Genomic DNA, 20,944 nt, shown 5'->3' on the forward strand with positions numbered 1-20,944 from the left:
ACAGGAGTGAGGATAATCCCAGCTCTAACAAAGCAGGAGAAGTGTGGATAATCCCAGCTCAAACAAAGCAGGAGTGTGGATAATCCCAGCTCAAACAGAAAACAGAAATGTGGATAATCCCAGCTCTAACAAAGCAGGAGTGTGGATAATCCCAGCTCAGAAAGCAGGAGTATGGATAATCCCAGCTCAGAAAGGAGGAGAAATGTGGATAATCCCAGCTCAAACACAAAGCAGGAGTGTGGACAATCCCAGCTCAAACACAAAACAGAAATGTGGATAATCCCAGCTCAGAAAGGAGGAGTGTGGATAATCCCAGCTCAAACAAAACAGGAGTGTGGATAATCCCAGCTCTAACACAAAGCAGGAGTGTGGATAATCCCAGCTCCAATAAATAGCTGTGAGCTCCGAGCAGGAGCAGCCCCACGTGTGAGACAATAAATATTAAATATTGCATTTTCTATCGGCCTGATCCGGAGTCAGGCTGGAACGGCGGGGCCGGAGAGACCCTGGCCAGGCCTGGATTAAAGAGGGGACCCAGATCAAAGGGGGGGACCCCAAATCCAAGAGGGGACCCCAGATCCAAAGGGGGGACCCCAGATCCAAGCAGGGCCTGGCTAAGCCTGGATCTTGGGGGGCCCAGTTAGAACCAGATCCTGAGGGGCCCAGATCCAAGAGGGGCCCAGCAAGGCCTGGCTTTTGGGGGCCCAAATCCAAGGGGAGCCCGGCTAGACCCAGCTCTTGGGGAGCCCAGCCAGGCTCAGATCCTGAGGGACCCAAATCCAAGGCGGGGCCCAGCTAGGCCCAGATTCAGGGTGGGCCCAGCTCTTCTGGGGCCCAGATCCAAGTGGAGCCCAGCTAGACCCAGCTCTTGGGGAGCCCAAATCCAAGGGAGCCCAGCCAGGCTCAGTTCCCAGGCCTGCCTAGGCAGGCAGAGCCCCGAGCTCTTTGGGTTTCAGCAGTTTCTTGGCGGCGATGATGGTGTTCTTCATCAGCATGGCCACCGTCATGGGCCCCACGCCGCCGGGCACCGGGGTGATGTAACTTGCCTTCTTCCTCACCCCTGAGGGGAAAAGCTCGGCTTAAAGGCCAGGAAAGGATTCCCAGCCTAAAGCCATGCAGGTTTAACACTTTAGGATGGGCTCCAGGTGGTTTTTTTACGGCCCAATGTGTTGAGTTAAAGGAGATTAACTGGGAAGGCAAGGTGGGGAAAAGCGCCAAGCCAGGCCTGGAAGCACAGGGGTCCAAAACAGCACAAAAGACAGGCTTAAAGGAACAAAAATCAAAGCCTTAAAGTGTCAAAAAGACAGGCTCAAAGTCAGGCCCGGGAGATGCAGAAAGCTGGGCCTAAAAGCATGAAAAAGCCAGGCCCAAAAGCACCAAAAATTCAGGCCTAAAAGCACCAAAAACCCAGGATTAAAAGCACCAAAAAGCCAGGATTAAAAGCACCAAAAAGCCAGGATTAAAAGCACCAAAAAGACAGGATTAAAAGCACCAGAAAGCTGGGCATAAAAGCATCAAAAAGCCAGGCCCAAAAGCACCAAAAATTCGGGCCTAAAAGCACCAAAAAGCCAGGATTAAAAGCACCAAAAAGACAGAATTAAAAGCACCAAAAAAGACAGGATTAAAAGCACCAAAAAGCCGGGCACAAAAGCACCAAAAAGCTGGGTCTAAAAGCACCAAAAATTCGGGCCTAAAATCATCAAAAAGCTGGGCCCAAAAGCACCAAAAATCACTAAAAAGCCGGGCCCAAAAGCACCAAAAAACTGGGATTAAAAGCACCAAAAAACTGGGATTAAAAGCACCAAAAAATTGGCCCAAAAGCACCAAAAAAACAGCATTAAAAGCACCAAAAAACCGTTATTAAAAGCACCAAAAAACAGGATTAAAAGCATCAAAAAATTGGCCCAAAAGCACCAAAAAACCAGGATTAAAAGCACCAAAAAACCAGGATTAAAAGCACCCAAAAGCCGGGATTAAAAGCACCAAAAAGCCGGGATTAAAAGCACCAAAAAACCGGCCCAAAAGCACCAAAAAACCAGGATTAAAAGCACCAAAAAGCCAGGATTAAAAGCACCAAAAAGCCGGGATTAAAAGCACCAAAAAGCTGGGATTAAAAGCACCAAAAAGCTGGGATTAAAAGCACCAAAAAGCCGGGATTAAAAGCACCAAAAAGCCGGGATTAAAAGCACCAAAAAAACAGGATTAAAAGCACCAAAAAGCCGGGATTAAAAGCACCAAAAAACCAGGATTAAAAGCACCAAAAAACCAGGATTAAAAGCACCAAAAAACCAGGATTAAAAGCACCAAAAAACCAGGATTAAAAGCACCAAAAAACCAGGATTAAAAGCACCAAAAAGCCGGGATTAAAAGCACCAAAAAACCAGGATTAAAAGCACCAAAAAACCAGGATTAAAAGCACCAAAAAACCAGGATTAAAAGCACCAAAAAACCAGGATTAAAAGCACCAAAAAGCCGGGATTAAAAGCACCAAAAAGACAGGATTAAAAGCACCAGAAAGCTGGGCCTAAAAGCACCAAAAATTCGGGCCTAAAATCATCAAAAAGCTGGGCCCAAAAGCACCAAAAAACTGGGATTAAAAGCACCAAAAAGCCGGGATTAAAAGCACCAAAAAGCCAGGATTAAAAGCACCCAAAAGCCGGGATTAAAAGCACCAAAAAGCCGGGATTAAAAGCACCAAGGGCTCAAAGCTGATTTGTAGCACAGGAATGCCAAAGCCCAGCCCAGCAGCAGAGGATCAGGCTCAGAGCAGAGGCCCAGGAGGCTCCTCTGGATCATCCCCAGGGAATTTCCCAGGACAGGGATTCACCCCGAGCTCGGGGACACCAGCCAGGGTTTGTGTCCCCATCCTCAGAGCCCAAAAAAGCTGCTCCAGAGCCTTTCCTCACCCTCAAAATCCACGTCCCCCACCAGCCTGGGCTTGGCAGTGACGGGATCCTGCACCCTGGTGATGCCCACGTCGATCACGGCGGCGCCTTCCTTGATCATGTCGGCCGTGATCAGGTTGGGGATGCCTGAAAAATTAAAATAAACACAAAAAAAAGCAACACTCAGAGGTGTTCAGCATCCTCTGATCCCCCTCACACCACATTTCCAGTGTTATATATTTTATATTGTATAATATAAAATAAAATAATATAAAATATTATATATATAAAAATATAATATAAAATAAAAATAATATACTATAAAATATTATATATATAAAATATAATATAAAATAAAAATAATATACTATAAAATATTATATATAAAAACTATAATATAAAATAAAAATAATATACTATAAAATATTATATATAAAAATATAATATAAAATAAAAATAATATACTATAAAATATTATATATATAAAACTATAATATAAAATAAAAATAATATAATATAAAAATTATATATAAAACTATAATATAAAATAAAAATAATATAATATATTATATATAAAATATAATATAAAATAAAAATAATATAATATAAAATATTATATATAAATTATAATATAAAATAATAATAATATAATATAAAATATTATATATAAAAATATAATATAAAATAAAAATAATGTAATATATTCGCAAATGTTAAAATGTGTGAAAAACGAGGTTCATGTAATTTTTATAGAATTTAAAAGTTTAATTAAAAAAAACCAATTAGGAGAAAAAAAATAAAGTATACAGATCTGGCTGGGTGTCTCTGCATTCACTTCACTGACAAAGGATTGTCCTTTAAAAACAGAACCCTGCTACAGATCCATAAATTCTCATTCATATCCATAAATTCTCATCCATATCCATAAATTCTCATTCATATCCATAAATTCTCATTCACATCCATAAATTCTCAGGGAGTTCTGGCAGAAAACCAGGAGCACAACCCCTCTGTAAAGGGAAATCTTTCCCCTATTTCAGCTCTGTGGATTTTTATTTCACATTTTCCAGCCCTCCAGTGGCCAAAGCCAGCCCAGCCCAGCTGGGCACGGCTCTGGCTGTGCCAGGGAGGGCCAGCAAAAACCTCCTGGGGCTACCCCAGCCTGCCAGGGTGGGGTGAGTGTCTGCTTCTGTCAGATATCGGGGGGATCCACCCCAGCCCGGCTTTATCTTCGTCACTGGATCTCCCTCTGCTCTGCCCCGGGTCACTGAGCCTCTCCTCAGCTTTCCAGAACTTTCCAGAACTTCCCCTCCATTCCCCATTTCCAGCTGGGACAGGGGGGTTTGGGCTGGGGTTTGGGAAAGGTTCAACCCCCACCAGAGGGAATTTGGGGTGTCCCTGCAGGGTCCCAAAATGGGAATTTGGGGTGTCCCTGCAGGGTCCCAGGGTGATAATTTGGGGTGTCCCTGCAGGGTCCCAGGGTGATAATTTGGGGTGTCTGTGCAGGGTCCCAGGGTGATAATTTGGGGTGTCTGTGCAGGGTCCCAGGGTGGGAATTTGGGGTGTCTGTGCAGGGTCCCAGGGTGATAATTTGGGGTGTCCCTGCAGGGTCCCAGGGTGATAATTTGGGGTGTCTGTGCAGGGTCCCCAGGGTGATAATTTGGGGTGTCCCTGCAGGGTCCCAGGGTGATAATTTGGGGTGTCTGTGCAGGGTCCCAGGGTGATAATTTGGGGTGTCTGTGCAGGGTCCCAGGGTGATAATTTGGGGTGTCTGTGCAGGGTCCCAGGGTGATAATTTGGGGTGTCCCTGCAGGACCAGGGGCTGGATCCACGACCCTGGTGCTCCCTTCCAGGTTTTGTTCCCCATTCCAAAGGCAGAACCCCAAACTGGAAACACCAAAACTTTTTGGCTCAACCCCAGCTCCAAGAGCCCCCCACCCTCAGCCCTGAGAGCCCCCCCAGAACATTCCAGGGCCAGGATTCCCATCAGGAACCCCCCCAGGCCTGCTGAACCCCCCTCACCTGCAGCTGCCACCACGATGTCGGCGCGGATCGTGTGCTGCTTCAGCTGCTCCTTGGGCGTGTAGCGGTGCGAGATCGTCACCGTGGCGTCCCCTGCAGTGATGAGGGGCAGGAATTCACACACAGCACCCAAACCAAACCCTCTGTGCTCCTCAGGAACTTCAGGCTGAGCCCCAGGAGCAGCCCGTGGAGGGATCTGGGGTGGGACAGGGCAGGGAGCTGCCAAAAGAGGCTCAAGGGGATCTTCTGGCTCTCCACAACTCTGTGGTGACAGGAGGGGACAGCCAGGGCAGGGTGAGGATGAGACAGAACACCCTCCAGCTGTGCCAGGGGAGGTTTAGGTTGGATATCAGGGAAAAATTCACCATGGGAAGGTTGTAAAGAATTGGAAGAAGCCACCCAGGGCAAGGGGGGAGGCCCCACTCCTGGAAATGTTCACAGGTGGATGTGGGCTGGTGACCACGGCTGCATTCCATCACCTTGCAGACCTTGTCCAACCCTGCCAATCCCGTGGTTCTACAATCAGCTCCAGGATTATCCCACCCTGGGCCAGATCTCTGACCAGGGAACTGCTGGGAGTGCTTTAGGAGGCTGAAGAGGAGTGTGGTGAGGGTCCTTCCCCGAGGCCATGCTGCTCTTACCTCCGGGCCGCTCGTGGCTGCCGTCGGTGTGGAGCAGCATCGCGATCGGCATCCCCACGTTCTTGGACCTGCCCGCCACCACCACGTTCCTGCCCAGTGTTGGGATTCCTGCAGGGGACAAAGCACACCCTCACAGCCTGTCCTGAGCCAGGAGAGACCCACAGGGATCACAGATCCAACCCTGGGCCCTGCACTGACACCCCAAAATCCCTGAAAGCTCAGCTTCCCTTCCCCCTGCACCGGCGTTCCCTGGGTCACCCCCACAAATGCCAAAAGCTCTTTCCAGGGAGCAGCAGGGAACCAGAGGCATCAAAAGCTGATTCTTACCTGCCTCAGGGCAAAGAGGGAAGAGAATTAAAGCATTTCGATCCCCTCTGCTGTCCAAAACAGGCAGCTGAGTGCTTTATGTGGCAGCTAGTTCCTTGGATTTATATAGCATGCATAGTGAGAAAATATCTTAGTCCCATTTGCTTTACTGGGCTTTGTCACACTGTGAGTGTGGCTACCTGGCAACAAGTGAATCTCCCCGGATCCCATGCAAAATGAGCAGCTCCCATTCCCTGGGAATCCTTCCACGGGAGCTGGAATTCCAGGAATGGCCACAGCAGCTCTCACCTGTCCTCCTGATGATCTCCCAGACGCCCCAGGGCGTGGCAGGCAGCATGGAGTCCTGGTCCAGGCACATTCGGCCCACGTTGAGCACGTGGAAGCCATCCACGTCCTTGTGTGGGCTCACGGCGTTGCAGAGCCTGCGCTCGTCGATGTGCTCTGAGAGCAGGGGGATGTCAGGGACAGCCCAGAGCCCAGGGTGTGCTGCCAGCTGGGATCTGCAACCCTGAACCATGGCTGACAGCTGGGATCTGCAGCCCTGAGCCCCGGCTGACAGCTGGGATCTGCAGCCCTGAGCCCAGGGTGTGCTGCCAGCTGGGATCTGCAGCCCTGAACCACAGCTGTGCTGACAGCTGGGAACTGCAGCCCTGAACCCAGGGTGTGCTGCCAGCTGGGATCTGCAGCCCTGAGCCACAGCTGTGCTGCCAGCTGGGATCTGCAGCCCTGAACCACGGCTGACAGCTGGGATCTGCAGCCCTGAACCACAGCTGTGCTGCCAGCTGGGATCTGCAGCCCTGAACCACGGCTGACAGCTGGGATCTGCAGCCCTGAGCCACAGCTGCCAGCTGGGATCTGCAGCCCTGAACCACAGCTGACAGCTGGGATCTGCAGCCCTGAGCCACAGCTGTGCTGAGAGCTGGGATCTGCAGCCCTGAACCATGGCTGCCAGCTGGGATCTGCAGCCCTGAGCCCAGGCTGTGCTGCCAGCTGGGATCTGCAGCCCTGAGCCACAGCTGTGCTGCCAGCTGGGATCTGCAGCCCTGAACCCAGGCTGTGCTGACAGCTGGGATCTGCAGCCCTGAGCCCCAGGTTGTGCTGACAGCTGGGATCTGCAGCCCTGAACCATGGCTGCAGCGGGGACACAGGGGCCTGGGATGGAGCTCTGAGCCCAAACAGGAGCTCTGAGCCCAAGCCTTGAGCCAGAACTGTGACCCTGAACTGGAACTGTGACCCCAAATGGGAGCTCTGAGCCCAAACGGGAGCTCTGACCCCAAACGGGAGCTCTGAGCCCGAGCCTTGAGCTGGAATTGTCACCCTAAACTGGAATTGTGACCCTGAACAGGAGCTCTGACCCCACACGGGAGCTCTGAGCCCAAACGGGAGCTCTGAGCCCGAGCCTTGAGCCAGAACTGTGACCCTGAACTGGAACTGTGACCCCAAACGGGAGCTCTGACCCCAAACGGGAGCTCTGACCCCAAACGGGAGCTGGAATTGTGACCCCAAACTGCAGCTCTGACCCCAAACGGGAGCTCTGACCCCGAGCCTTGAGCTGGAATTGTGACCCCAAACTGGAAATGTGACCCCAAACTGGAAATGTGACCCCAAACTGGAAATGTGACCCCAAACTGGAAATGTGACCCCAAACTGGAAATGTGACCCCAGGTCCTGAGCTACAATTGCAACCTTGAGCTGGAATTACGATCCCAAGCCCTGAGCTCTGATCCCAAGCCCTGAGCTCTGATCCCAAGCCCTGAGCTCTGATCCCAAGCCCTGAGCTGGATCTGTCACCCCAAACTGGAGCTCTGACCTTGAACCCTGAGCTGAAATTGCAACCCCAAGCTGGAGCTCTGCCCTTGAGCTGCAATTCTGCCCCTGAAGCTCCCCAGCACTCCCAGTTCCAGGCTGCCAGCTCCCAGCACAGGCACTGGGAGCACTGGGAGCACTGAGGGGATTCTCAGGCAGCCCCAAGGCCACACACAGCCCGAGCTCCCAGCTTGGGAGCCCCACACAGGAACAGATTCCATGAGAAAACCAAACCCCTGTGGGTTCAGCTGCTGCTGAGGGGGAGGATCAGGGCAGGATTCCCTCCCCATGCTGTCCCAACCCTTGGAATCTTTCTGGGAATGCAGGAGGGGGGAGCTGAGCTGCTCACCAGGCAGGGGAAGCTGCACCAGCAGCCCATCCACGGCTGCATCGTTGTTGAGTTTGCTGATCAGCTCCAGCAGCTCCTCCTCGCTGATGGAGGCTGGCCTGAGGATGGTCTCGCTGCTGATCCCTGCAGTCACCAAATCCAGGGCTCAGAGAGGCACAAAAGGGAGATTTTCCCCAAGTTTTGTGGATTCAAAATGCCCCTGTTTTGCTGCCTGGATAAATCTGGGAGGGGCACACAAGGATGCTCAGGCTGGGAATTTGGGGTGTCCCTGCAGGGTCCCAAAATGGGAATTTGGGGTGTCCCTGCAGGGTCCCCAGGGTGGGAATTTGGGGTGTCCCTGCAGGGTCCCAAAATGGGAATTTGGGGTGTCCCTGCAGGGTCCCCAGGGTGGGAATTTGGGGTGTCCCTGCAGGGTCCCAAAATGGGAATTTGGGGTGTCTGTGCAGGGTCCCCAGGGTGAGAATTTGGGGTGTCTGTGCAGGGTCCCAAAATGGGAATTTGGGGTGTCTGTGCAGGATCAGGGCTTTAGAGACCTTCCCAAGTCTTGGGATTTGTTGTTGAGGATGATTATAAGGGGCTGGTGGCCTGGGAAAGGGTTTTTTGCACCCTCCCAGAGCAAAGGCTGCTACCATGAAAATAAAACCTCACGGCCTGAGAGGCCTCTGGACACAGCTAAAAGGGATGTTTGCCTAAAAATCCCAGCTCCAAAAGCTGCTCCAGCTGTTCAGGACCCAGGTTAAATGACACTGCTGTTCCTGACCCCGAGCAGCACCTTGACTGCAGGATGGGAAGGAGTCAGAGGGCTGAACAGGGGCAAAGGAAGTCAAAAATCCCTTCCTGTGCATTTTATGGCTCTGGGAAAGCTGGAAAAACCCCCAATGCCAGAGCTTGAGCTGCCCTGAAGGATCCAAGGGATCACATTTAACCACACCCTGGTACAACCAGGCAGCCACGAGAGCCCAAATTCTGTGTGAAGGCAAAAACCCAACAGGCAGGTGCATCCCAAAAAGCTTCCAGCATGGAGGAGCCCCAACCAAAGGGCGCTTTTTGGGGAAGAAAAGCTCTCACTTACCCACATCAGCAGCTGCTTTGGTTTTGTTGAGGACGTAGGAGTGGCTGGCTGGGTTTTCCCCCACCAGCACCACGCTCAGGTGAGGCCTCCTGTTCCCTGCAGCCACCCACTGCTGCACCTCGTGCCGCGCTTCCTGCCGGATCTGCCGCGCCAGCTTCCTCCCCGAGATCACCACGGCGTCCTCCCTGCAGGGAAAGGGTCACCAGAGCCTCGGGGCTGCCGGTTTGGAGCAGGAAAGCCAGGGGAAAAGGCTCCATCCCTTGTGTTTTGTTAGGGGTTTTTGGCATTTTTGTGCTCTGTCACATCCAGCAGAATGTTTTAGGCTTGGTTACAGCATTAAAGCTGGGAGCAAATGAGGCAGAATCAGAATATCCAGAGCTGCAAGGGATCCACCAGGATCACTGATCCAACTCCCAAAATCCTGCCCTGGGAGTGTTGTACAAACATTCCCTGAGCTCCAGCAGCCTCGGGGCCGTGCCCCTTCCCCCCAAAACTCACCAGGACCTTCCCCTGAGAGCCGCCCTGGGCTCCCAGGGAGAGCGAGAAGCACCAGAAGCTCCCAAAGAGGGGCAAAGAGTGAGCTCAGAAGAGTTTGGAGCAGGGTGGGATGCTCGGGGGGTCTCTGTCCCTGTCACCCCAAGGAATCTTCTGGGGTCCCTGTCCCACTCATACCAAGGAATAATTAAGAGGAGGGGATGCTCTCCTTCCTTCTCACTCAGGGGGTCTCTGTCCCTCTCACCCTGGAGGCTGTGGGGTCTCTGTCCCTCTCACCCTGAGGGGATGATGGAGTGTTTGTCCCTCTCACCATAGGGGTGATGTGGTCTCTGTCCCTCTCACCCTGAGGGATAATGGGGTGTCTCTGTCCCTCTCACCCTGGGAATGATGGGGTGTTTGTCCCTCTCACCCAGAGGGTGATGGATTTTCTGTCCCTCTCACCCAGAGGGTGATGGATTTGCTGTCCCTCTCACCCAGAGGGTGATGGATTTGCTGTCCCTCTCACCCAGAGGGTGATGGAGTCTCTGTCCCTCTCACCCTGAGGGTGATGGATTTGCTGTCCCTCTCACCCTGAGGGGATGATGGGGTGTTTGTCCCTCTCACCCTGAGGGTGATGGATTTGCTGTCCCTCTCACCCAGAGGGTGATGGATTTGCTGTCCCTCTCACCCAGAGGGTGATGGATTTGCTGTCCCTCTCACCCAGAGGGTGATGGATTTGCTGTCCCTCTCACCCAGAGGGTGATGGAGTCTCTGTCCCTCTCACCCTGAGGGTGATGGATTTGCTGTCCCTCTCACCCTGAGGGGATGATGGGGTGTTTGTCCCTCTCACCCTGAGGGTGATGGATTTGCTGTCCCTCTCACCCAGAGGGTGATGGATTTGCTGTCCCTCTCACCCAGAGGGTGATGGATTTGCTGTCCCTCTCACCCTGAGGGATAATGAGGGGGTCTCTGTCCCTCTCACCCTGGGCATTGAGGGGATCTCTGTCCCTCTCACCCTGAGGGTGATGGATTTGCTGTCCCTCTCACCCTGAGGGTGATGGGGTCCCTGTCCCTCTCACCCTGAGGGACAATGGCGTGTCTCGGTCCCCCCGGGGCAGCCCCACACTCCCACGCAAGGCTCCGCGGGATTTCATCAGCCTGCAGCGCCCAGCGCGGCCTCTGGGGGCCCGCCCGCCCTCCCTCACCGGCACCTCCGGGACCCAACGGGCCGCGACCCCGGCCCGGGGAGCGCCGGAACCGGGCCGGGCCTCTCCCCACACAGCCCTCAGCGCTCCGGCACCGGGCGGAGCGCGGTGGGCGCTGCTCCCGCTGCCCTCCCGAGCATCCCCACACTCCCCCCCGCTTGTCCCCGGCAGTACCGGGCGGCGCTGAGCTGCAGGCGGCGGGCGCGGGGCTCCAGCGCGGCTCGGCTGAGGGCGCGGAGGGGCCGGAGCGCGGCGGCCATGGCGGGGCTGGGCCTCACGGGCGGCGGGAGCGGCGCTGAGGGGAGCGAGGCTCCCGCCTTTATGGAACCCGGCAAGCCCCGCCCGCCCCGCGATAACCAATGGGGTTCAGTGCCAAAATATGCTTTATTCAGGTTTTTACCTTCCCGAAACGGGGTAAAAAATAATGTAAACGCCGTAAGGTTGGATATTTTGGGTAATCGGCAGCGTGAGGGGGGCTGAGGGGCTGGACAGGACAACAAAGGTGCTTTGGGCTGACCCCCAGCTCCGGGGGGATTCTGCCCCTCTCGGCCCCGCTCAGGTGAGACCGCACCTGGAGGATGTGGAGCTGCTGGGGAGAGCCCAGAGGAACTGGAGACCCTCTGGAGCCGGGCTGGGAGAGCTGGGAATGTTCCCCTGGAGAAGGGGAAGGATCCAGGGAGAGCTCAGAGCCCCTTGCAGGGCCTGAAGGGGCTCCAGGAGAGCTGGGAATGTTCCCCTGGAGAAGGGGAAGGATCCAGGGAGGGCTCAGAGCCCCTTTCAGGGCCTGAAGGGGCTCCAGGAGAGCTGGGAATGTTCTCCTGGAGAAGGGTCCAGGGAGAGCTCAGAGCCCCTTTCAGGGCCTGAAGGGGCTCCAGGAGAACCGGGGAGGGGGAACGGGAGCACCTGGAGCTGCTCCCAAATCCTGGATTTACCGCGACCCCTCTCCCGCCCCCCCGAGCCCCGCCCTTCATTGACCCCTCAGCCTCTCGACCAATCAGATCGCTCGGTCACGCTGTAGCCCCGCCCTCCATTGTTTCATCACAATGCGAAATGAGCGTGGTCCCGCCCGTCATTGCTCTCCCGCGGCTCCCATTGGCTGGCGCCGAGTGGGCGGGGCTCAGCCGGGCTATGAAAAGGGGTGGCGGGAGCAGGGGCTCCGACCGGCCCAGGGACAGCGGAGGAAGCGGAGCGGAGCCCAGGGGGAGCGGGGGAGCCCCAGCAGAGCCCCCGAGCCCCGGCACCGCCCTCCCGGAGCTCCGGCACCGCCCTCCCGGAGCTCCGGCACCGCCCTCCCGGAGCTCCGGCACCGCCCTCCCGGAGCTCCGGCACCGCCCTCCCGGAGCTCCGGCACCGCCCTCCCGGAGCTCCGGCACCGCCCTCCTGGAGCTCCGGCACCGCACCCGAGCATCGGAACCGCCTGCCCGGAGTTCCGGCCCCGCCCGCCTGGAGCTCCGGCACCGCACCCGAGCATCGGAACCGCCTGCCCGGAGCTCCGGCACCGCCCGCCCGGAGCTTCGGCACCGCCCCCGAGCATCACCGGCACCGCCTCGGAGCCCCGACACCGCCCCCGAGGACCACCGGCCCCGGCCCCGAAGATCACCGGCCCCGGCCCCGAAGATCACCGACACCGGCCCCGAAGATCACCGACACCGCCCCCGAAGATCACCGACACCGCCCCCGAGCACCGACACCGCCCGCCCGGAGCTCCGGCACCGCACCCGAGCATCGAAACCGCCTGCCCGGAGCTCCGGCACCGCACACGAGCATCGGAACCGCCCGCCCGGAGCTCCGGCACCGCCCGCCCGGAGCTTCGGCACCGCCCCCGAGCATCACCGGCACCGCCTCGGAGCCCCGACACCGCCCCCGAGGACCACCGGCCCCGGCCCCGAAGATCACCGGCCCCGGCCCCGAAGATCACCGGCCCCGGCCCCGAAGATCACCGACACCGCCCCCGAGGACCGGCACCGCCCCCGAAGATCACCGACAGCGCCCGCCCGGAGCTCCGACACCGCCCCCGAGGACCGACACCGCCCGCCCGGAGCACCGCCGCCGCATCCCCAGGGACGACGAGGACGGAACCCGGAGCCCCGGGAGCGCCCCAGCCCCGTCAGCGCCGCCGCCGGGCCGGGCCGGGGGAAGGACGGACACGGACAGAGCATCCCCCGGGCCCAGGAGGGGCCGCCCCCGCTTCCGCACTCCCCAGGGGAGGGTGGTTGGGAAGGAGGCGGGAGCGGGGGCCGGCTCCTCTGCGCCCGGTCCCGGATCGCGGCGGAATGTGGAGGGGGAGAGGCGGCCGGATTCCCTGGACCGGGCTGGGGCAGCAACGGGCACCGCAGGAGCATCCCCGGGGCAAGGAGGACGGACAGCGGGGCAAGGAGCTCCTCGGGGCGAGAGGGCGGACACCGGGCGAGCGCATTCCCCCCAGCGAGGAAGGCTGGGATACCGGCAGGGTGAGGAGGATGGACACCGGAGAGCATCCCCCGGCGGGCTAGGGAGGACGGACACGGTCGGGAAATCCCCCTGGGATGAGGACGACGGTGCCGGGATCGGGCGCAGAGGACGGCGGACTCCGGCCGGAGCATCCCCCGGGGAGACAGGGACGGACACGGACAGAGCATCCCCCGAGCCCAGGAGGGCGGACACCGGGGAGCGTTCTCCGGGGGACAACGGGGACACCGCGCTGCCCCTCGGGCACCTCGGACACCGATGCTCCGCCTCTCTCCGCCGCTTTTCCCGGGCACCTCCGCCGCTCCCCAAAATCCGAGGGCTTTGGCCATGGCCCCGGGCTGCCGGACGGAGGCACGGACAAAATAAAATTGGCAAAAAAAAATCCCATCAAATGCTGTGAGCGAGCTTTGTTTTCCCCACGAGTCCCTAGCGCCAAAAACAAATCCCAAAGCCCCCACCCTCCCCGGGGCTCCGGAGCACGGAGACCCCCGGCCCCAAATATCCCCTGCAGGGAGAGGGACAGAGACCCCCGGCCCCAAATATCCTCTGCAGGGAGAGGGACAGAGACCCCCGCCCCAAATATCCCCTGCAGGGAGAGGGACACAGACCCCCGGCCCCAAATATCCCCTGCAGGGAGGGGGACAGAGACCCCCGGCCCCAAATATCCCCTGCAGGGAGAGGGACACAGACCCCCGGCCCCAAATATCCCCTGCAGGGAGAGGGACAGAGACCCCCGGCCTCCCACAAATATTTCCCAGGTCCAGAGGGACAGAGACCCCCACCCCAAACATCCCCTGGCAGCAGAGGGACAGAGACCCCCGGCCCCCACAAGCATTTCCTAGGTCCAGGGGGATGGAAACCCCCGACCCCAAAAATCCCCTGCAGGGAGAGGGACAGAGACCCCCGCCACAAACATCCCCTGCAGGGAGAGGGACAGAGACCCCCGCCCCAAACATCCCCTGCAGGGAGAGGGACAGAGACCCTCGCCCCAAACATCCCCTGGCATCTGAGGGACAGAGACCCCCGCCCCAAACATCCCCTGGCAGCAGAGGGACAGAGACCCCCGCCCCAAACATCCCCTGCAGGGAGAGGGACAGAGACCCCCGCCCCAAACATCCCGGCCCCCCACAATAATTTCCCAGGCCCAGGGGGATGGAGACCCCTCGAGCATCCCTGGGGGCACCGCGTCCAAAATAAAACAGGCAGAAAGAGCAAATTGAGAGGAGTTAGAGATCCCCGAGGAGAACTCCGAGCCCCTTCCAGGGCTCCGGGAGAGCTGGGGAGGGTCTGAGGAGCACCGGGAGCTGCTCCCAAAACCGCGGGGAGACCCCCGGCCCTTTCCCGGTAAAACCTGGCCCCGCCCCCCCAACCCGGGCCCCGCCCCCCCAACCCGGGCCCCGCCCCCCAACCCGGGCCCCGCCCCCAACCCGGCCCCCACCAACCCGGGCCACGCCCCTTTTCGAACCCTCCGCCTCCCGACCAATCAGATCGCTCGGTTACGTTCTAACCCCGCCTCCCCCTGTCGGTTCTCAATATGGAACGCTGGTTGCTCCGCCCCCAAACTGTTTCTGGGCTCCTATTGGCCGTTGCTAAGGGGCGGGGCTTGGCCGCACTATAAAAGGCGGGCGTTGTGGGGGCGTTGCTCAGTCCCGGCCCGGACTCAATGGAGTTCGCGGCTCGGGCGCACAACAGGAATGGAACTGGAACTTCTCCGTTCCATCCAATTAATATCAGGGATATCCTATCCCCCCTCTCCGCCCCACATAAGGGGAGGAGGATAGATCTTTTTTTTCTTCCTTTTACTTCTCTTGTTCTCTTTTCTCCGCAGGAAATGAAGACAGAAGTTACCCTTGCTGCAAAGCAGCAACAACAAAGAGGTAACCCCCTCCCCACATAAGGGGAGGAGGACAGACCTGACTTTTTTTGTCTTTTATCCACAGGAAATGAGGATAGAAATTATCCTCGCTGCAAAGCAGCAACAACAAAGGGTGCGGAGGCCCCAACAGAAATTTCTCCGCTCCACACACACAACTTCCTGCAGGCATCTCCAATGTGAGCACAAACAGAGATCACTTTGTCCCCCCACCCTTCCCATAAAGGAACAGGACAGATCTGAGCTGCTCCTCTAATCCCCACAGAACACAAAAACATAAATGATCCTAGCAAAAAGCCTGCAGCAACGATGGGTGCGGAGACCCCGCCACAAACTCCGCTCCAAGCAAACCTCCAGCTCTCAACAAGGTGAGCACAAACAGAGACAATATTCCCACCCTCCCCGATAACTGGAAGTGCACAGAGTTAACCTGAGCCTTCATCTTCACACAGAATGAGGCTGGAGACAATCCAACCCCTCCATCACGGAGGAGTTGGAAGGATGAATGTGGAGGCCTCAGCTCCTCTGTTCCACCTGCTCTTCCTTACCTTACCTTACTCTGGCTCAGAACAAACCAAATTTATTCTCTGTACCCCTCCCCGCCCCACGTAAGGGGAGGAGGACAGATGAGACTTTCTTATATTAGTTATATATATAATTATATATATATATAAAATTATATAGATAATAATTATATATAATTAAGTTAATGAGGATATTATACTCGAAATGTGGAAATTATCCACAGAGATATCAATATATCTAGATATCCTAGTCTACATAATCCTAGTCTACATAATCCTAGTCTATGCGAGAAAAACGCCGAATTTATCCTCTGTCCCCCTCCCCGCTCCATGTAAGGGGAGGAGGACAGATGAGACTTTCTTATATTAGTTATATATATAATTATATATATATATATATATAAAATTATATAGATAATAATTATATATAATTAAGTTAATGGGGATATTATACTCGAAATGTGGAAATTATCCACAGAGATATCAATATATCTAGATATCCTAGTCTACATAATCCTACTCTACATAATCCTACTCTACATAATCGTAGTCTACGTTATCCTACTCTACACCAGAGCACACCAAATTTATCCTCTGTCCCCCTCCCCACCCCACGTTAAGGGGAGGAGGACAGATCAGACGCTCCTCTCATACATACATGACAAATGAGGATATTATCCTCAAATTTCTAAACCGTCCACATCGACCACACTTCCTCCAGCCATCTCCAACGTGAGTACAAACAGCAACCCCTGTGTCCCCCACCCTTCCCATAAAGGAACAGGACAGATCTGAGCTGCTGCTCTGATCCCCACAGAACACAAAAACATAAATGATCCTAGCCAAAAACCTGCAGCAACGATGGGTGCGGGGGCCCCGCCACAAACTCCGCTCCAAGCAAACCTGCAGCTCTCAACAAGGTGAGCACAAACAGAGACAATATTCCCACCCTCCCCAGTCATGGGAAATGGACACAGTTAACCTGAGCCTTCATCTTCACACACAGGTTGAGGCTGGGGACAATCCAACCCCTCCATCACGGAGGAGTTGGAAGGACGGATGCGGAGGCCCCAACTCCTCTGTTCCACCTGCTCTTCCTCACCTTACTCTACCTCAGAACACACCAAATTTATCCTCTGTCCCCCTCCCCGCCCCACGTTAAGGGGAGGACAGATCAGACTTTCCTCTCATACATACATGACAAATGAGGATATTATCCTCAAATTTCTAAACCGTCCACATCGACCACACTTCCTCCAGCCATCTCCAACGTGAGTACAAACAGCAACCCCTGTGTCCCCCCACCCTTCCCATAAGGGGAGGAGGACAGATCTGAGCTGCTGCTCTGATCCCCACAGAACACAAAAACATAAATGATCCTAGCCAAAAACCTGCAGCAACGATGGGTGCGGGGGCCCCGCCACAAACTCCGCTCCAAGCAAACCTCCAGCTCTCAACAAGGTGAGCACAAACAGAGACAATATTCCCACCCTCCCCAGTCATGGGAAATGGACACAGTTAACCTGAGCCTTCATCTTCACACACAGGTTGAGGCTGGGGACAATCCAACCCCTCCATCACGGAGGAGTTGGAAGGACGGATGCGGAGGCCCCAACTCCTCTGTTCCACCTGCTCTTCCTCACCTTACTCTGCCTCAGAACACACCAAATTTATCCTCTGTCCCCCTCCCCGCCCCACGTAAGGGGAGGAGGACACACCTGACTTTTATTTTCTTTTCTTTTTTTTTTTCACCACAGTAAATGAGGATAGAAGTTATCCTCGCTGCTATACAGCAGCAAAGAGGTGACCTCCTCTCCAACAACTATAAGGGGAGGAGGACACACCTGACTTTTATTTTATTTTTCTTTTGTTTTTTGCACAGTAAATGAGGATAGAAGTTATCCTCGCTGCAAATCAGCAGCAAAGAGGTGACCTCCTCTCCAACAACCATAAGGGGAGGAGGACACACCTGACTTTTATTTTTTTTTATTTTGTTTTTTGCACAGTAAATGAGGATAGAAGTTATCCTCGCTGCAATACAGCAGCAAAGAGGTGACCTCTTCCCCAACAACCATAAGGGGAGGAGGACACACCTGACTTTTATTTTTTTCTTTTTTTTTTTTTTTTCACCACAGTAAATGAGGATAGAAGTTATCCTCGCTGCAATACAGCAGCAAAGAGGTGACCTCTTCCCCAACAACCATAAGGGGTGGAGGACACACCTGACTTTTATTTTATTTTTCTTTTGTTTTTTGCACAGTAAATGAGGATAGAAGTTATCCTCGCTGCAAATCAGCAGCAAAGAGGTGACCTCCTCTCCAACCACCATAAGGGGAGGAGGACACCCGATTTTTTTTTTTATTTTTTTTTTTCTCCACAGAAAATGAGGATATAAATTATCCTCGCTGCAAATCAGCAGCAACAACGAGCTGACCTCCTCTCCGACCACCATAAGGGGAGGAGGACAGATCTCACTGTTTTCTTTTCTTTCTCTCCACAGAAAATGAGGATTATCCTCGCTGCAAAGCAGCAACAACGGAGGGTGCGGAGGCCCCAACAGAGATTTCTCCGCTCCACAGAGCCCTCCCTCAACCTTCACCAAGGTGAGCACACACAGAGACAATCCCCCTGTTGTCCCTGGTAACAGAACGTGGACACAGTTAACCTGAGCCTTCATCTTCACACAGGTTGAGGCTGGAGACAATCCAACCCCTCCATCACAGAGGAGTTGGAACGACGGATGCGGAGGCCTCAAATCCTCTGCACCACCTACCCTACCCTACCCTATCCTTTCCTACCCTTTCCTTTCCTACCCTTTCCTACCCTACCCCAGACCCCACCAAATTTATCCCCTGTCCCCCACCCCACATAAGGGGAGGAGGACAGATCTCGCTGTTTTCTTTTCTTTCTCTCCACAGAAAATGAGGATATAAATTATCCTCGCTGCAAAGCAGCAACAACGGAGGGTGCGGAGGCCCCAACAGAGATTTCTCCGCTCCACAGAACCCTCCCTCAACCTTCACCAAGGTGAGCACACACAGAGATGATCCTCAACCCTCACTGTCCCTGGTAATTGGAATTGGACAGTGTTAACCTGAGCCTTCATCTTCACACAGGTTGAGGCTGGACACAATCCAACCCCTTCATCACGGAGGAGTTGGAACGACGGATGCGGAGGCCTCAAATCCTCTGCACCCCCTACCCTACCCTTTCCTACCCTTTCCTACCCTACCCTACCCTACCCCACCAAATTTATCCCCTGTCCCCCACCCCACATTAGGGGAGGAGGACAGATCTCCCTTTTTTTCTTTTTTTTTCTCCACAGAAAATGAGGATATAAATTATCCTCGCTGCAAAGCAGCAACAACGGAGGGTGCGGAGGCCCCAACAGAGATTTCTCCGCTCCACAGAGCCCTCCCTCAACCTTCACCAAGGTGAGCACACACAGAGACAATCCCCCTGTTGTCCCTGGTAACAGAACGTGGACACAGTTAACCTGAGCCTTCATCTCCACACAGGTTGAGGCTGGAGACAATCCAACCCCTCCATCACAGAGGAGTTGGAAGGGAGGATGCGGAGGCCTCAACTCAGAGTTCTCCGCTCCATGGAATCCCCTCCAGCCTTCATCAAGGTGAGCACAGAGACCCAATCCCCCTGTTGTCCCCATTAATGGGAAATGGACACAGTTAACCTGAGCCTTCATCTCCACAGAGGATGAGGCTGGACACAATCCAACCCCTCCATCACAGAGGAGTTGGAAGGGAGGATGCGGAGGCCTCAACTCAGAGTTCTCCGCTCCACACAGATCTCCTCCAGCCCTCATCAAGGGGAGTAAGAGTGGAGATATCCAGCCCCCAACCCCTCCATAAAGGGAGGAGGATGGATATGACACTTCCTCTAATCCCCACAGAAAACAAGGACAGAAATGATCCTTGCAGAGAATCTACAACGGAGGGTGCGGAGGCCCCAACAGAGATTTCTCCGCTCCACAGAGCCCTCCCTCAACCTTCACCAAGGTGAGCACACACAGAGATGATCCTCAACCCTCACTGTCCCCAGTAATTGGAATTGGACAGTGTTAACCTGAGCCTTCATCTCCACACAGGTTGAGGCTGGACACAATCCAACCCCTTCATCACGGAGGAGTTGGAACGACAGATGCGGAGGCCTCAAATCCTCCGCTCCACCTACCCTACCCTTTCCTACCCTACCCTACCCCAGACCCCACCAAATTTATCCCCTGTCCCCCTCCCCACATAAGGGGAGGAGGACAGATCTCCCTTTTTTTCTTTTTTTTTCTCCACAGAAAATGAGGATATAAATTATCCTCGCTGCAAAGCAGCAACAACGGAGGGTGCGGAGGCCCCAACAGAGATTTCTCCGCTCCACAGAGCCCTCCCTCAACCTTCACCAAGGTGAGCACAAATGAGGTGATCCTCTCCCCTCACTGTCTCCAGTAACTGGAAGTGCACAGTGTTAACCTGAGCCTTCATCTTCACACAGGTTGAGGCTGGGGACAATCCAACCCCTTCATCACAGAGGAGTTGGAACGACGGATGCGGAGGCCTCAAATCCTCTGCACCACCTACCCTTTCCTACCCTTTCCTACCCTACCCTACCCTACCCCAGACCCCACCAAATTTATCCCCTGTCCCCCTCCCCACCCCACATAAGGGGAGGAGGACAGATCTCGCTTTTTTTCTTTTTTTTTCTCCTTACAAAATGAGGATATAAATTATCCGGAGGCACGGACATAATAAAATTGGCAAAAAAAAATCCCATCAAATGCTGTGACTGAGCTTTGTTTTCCCCACGAGTCCCTAGCGCCAAAAACAAATCCCAAAGCCCCCGCCCTCCCCGGGGCTCCGGAGCACGGAGACCCCCGGCCCCAAATATCCCCTGCAGGGAGAGGGATACAGACCCCCGGCCCCAAATATCCCCTGCAGGGAGAGGGACACAGACCCCCAGCCCCAAATATCCCCTGCAGGGAGAGGGACAGAGACCCCCGGCCCCAAATATCCCCTGCAGGGAGAGGGACACAGACCCCCGGCCCCAAATATCCCCTGCAGGGATAAGAACAGAGACCCCCGGCCCCAAATATCCCCTGCAGGGAGAGGGATACAGACCCCCGGCCCCAAATATCCCCTGCAGGGAGAGGGACACAGACCCCCGGCCCCAAATATCCCCTGCAGGGAGAGGGACACAGACCCCCAGCCCCAAATATCCCCTGCAGGGAGAGGGACAGAGACCCCCGGCCCCAAATATCCCCTGCAGGGAGAGGGACACAGACCCCCGGCCCCAAATATCCCCTGCAGGGA

General features: G+C 55.1%; 2 protein-coding genes across 3 annotated transcripts; one reads left to right on the forward strand and one right to left on the reverse strand.

Moving 5' to 3' along the window:
* Positions 1–815: 815 nt before the first annotated feature.
* On the reverse strand, positions 816–11,114 carry MTHFD2 (methylenetetrahydrofolate dehydrogenase (NADP+ dependent) 2, methenyltetrahydrofolate cyclohydrolase). 2 transcript variants are annotated; one of them, XM_058859413.1, is made up of 9 exons: positions 10,956–11,114; positions 9,103–9,287; positions 8,031–8,153; positions 6,164–6,316; positions 5,549–5,656; positions 4,908–5,000; positions 2,907–3,032; positions 888–1,060; positions 834–845 (listed from the first exon to the last, which is right to left on the reverse strand). In XM_058859413.1, exons 1-8 carry the CDS (start codon positions 11,039–11,041, stop codon positions 921–923), a joined length of 1,014 nt encoding a protein of 337 aa, XP_058715396.1. In that variant the 5' UTR covers positions 11,042–11,114; the 3' UTR covers positions 834–845; positions 888–920. The 2 variants fall into 2 exon arrangements, with proteins under 2 accessions (XP_058715395.1, XP_058715396.1); XM_058859412.1 differs by having other exon boundaries at positions 816–1,060.
* Positions 11,115–16,487: 5,373 nt separating this feature from the next.
* LOC131589530 (uncharacterized) lies at positions 16,488–19,799 on the forward strand. Its single transcript, XM_058859104.1, has 8 exons — positions 16,488–16,546; positions 17,024–17,087; positions 18,127–18,229; positions 18,545–18,653; positions 18,743–19,060; positions 19,145–19,257; positions 19,338–19,642; positions 19,732–19,799. Exons 1-7 carry the CDS (start codon positions 16,488–16,490, stop codon positions 19,493–19,495), a joined length of 924 nt encoding a protein of 307 aa, XP_058715087.1. The 3' UTR covers positions 19,496–19,642; positions 19,732–19,799.
* Positions 19,800–20,944: the final 1,145 nt, after the last annotated feature.

Source organism: Poecile atricapillus, chromosome 29, assembly GCF_030490865.1.
Source record: "Poecile atricapillus isolate bPoeAtr1 chromosome 29, bPoeAtr1.hap1, whole genome shotgun sequence".
NCBI classification, from domain to species: domain Eukaryota; kingdom Metazoa; phylum Chordata; class Aves; order Passeriformes; family Paridae; genus Poecile; species Poecile atricapillus.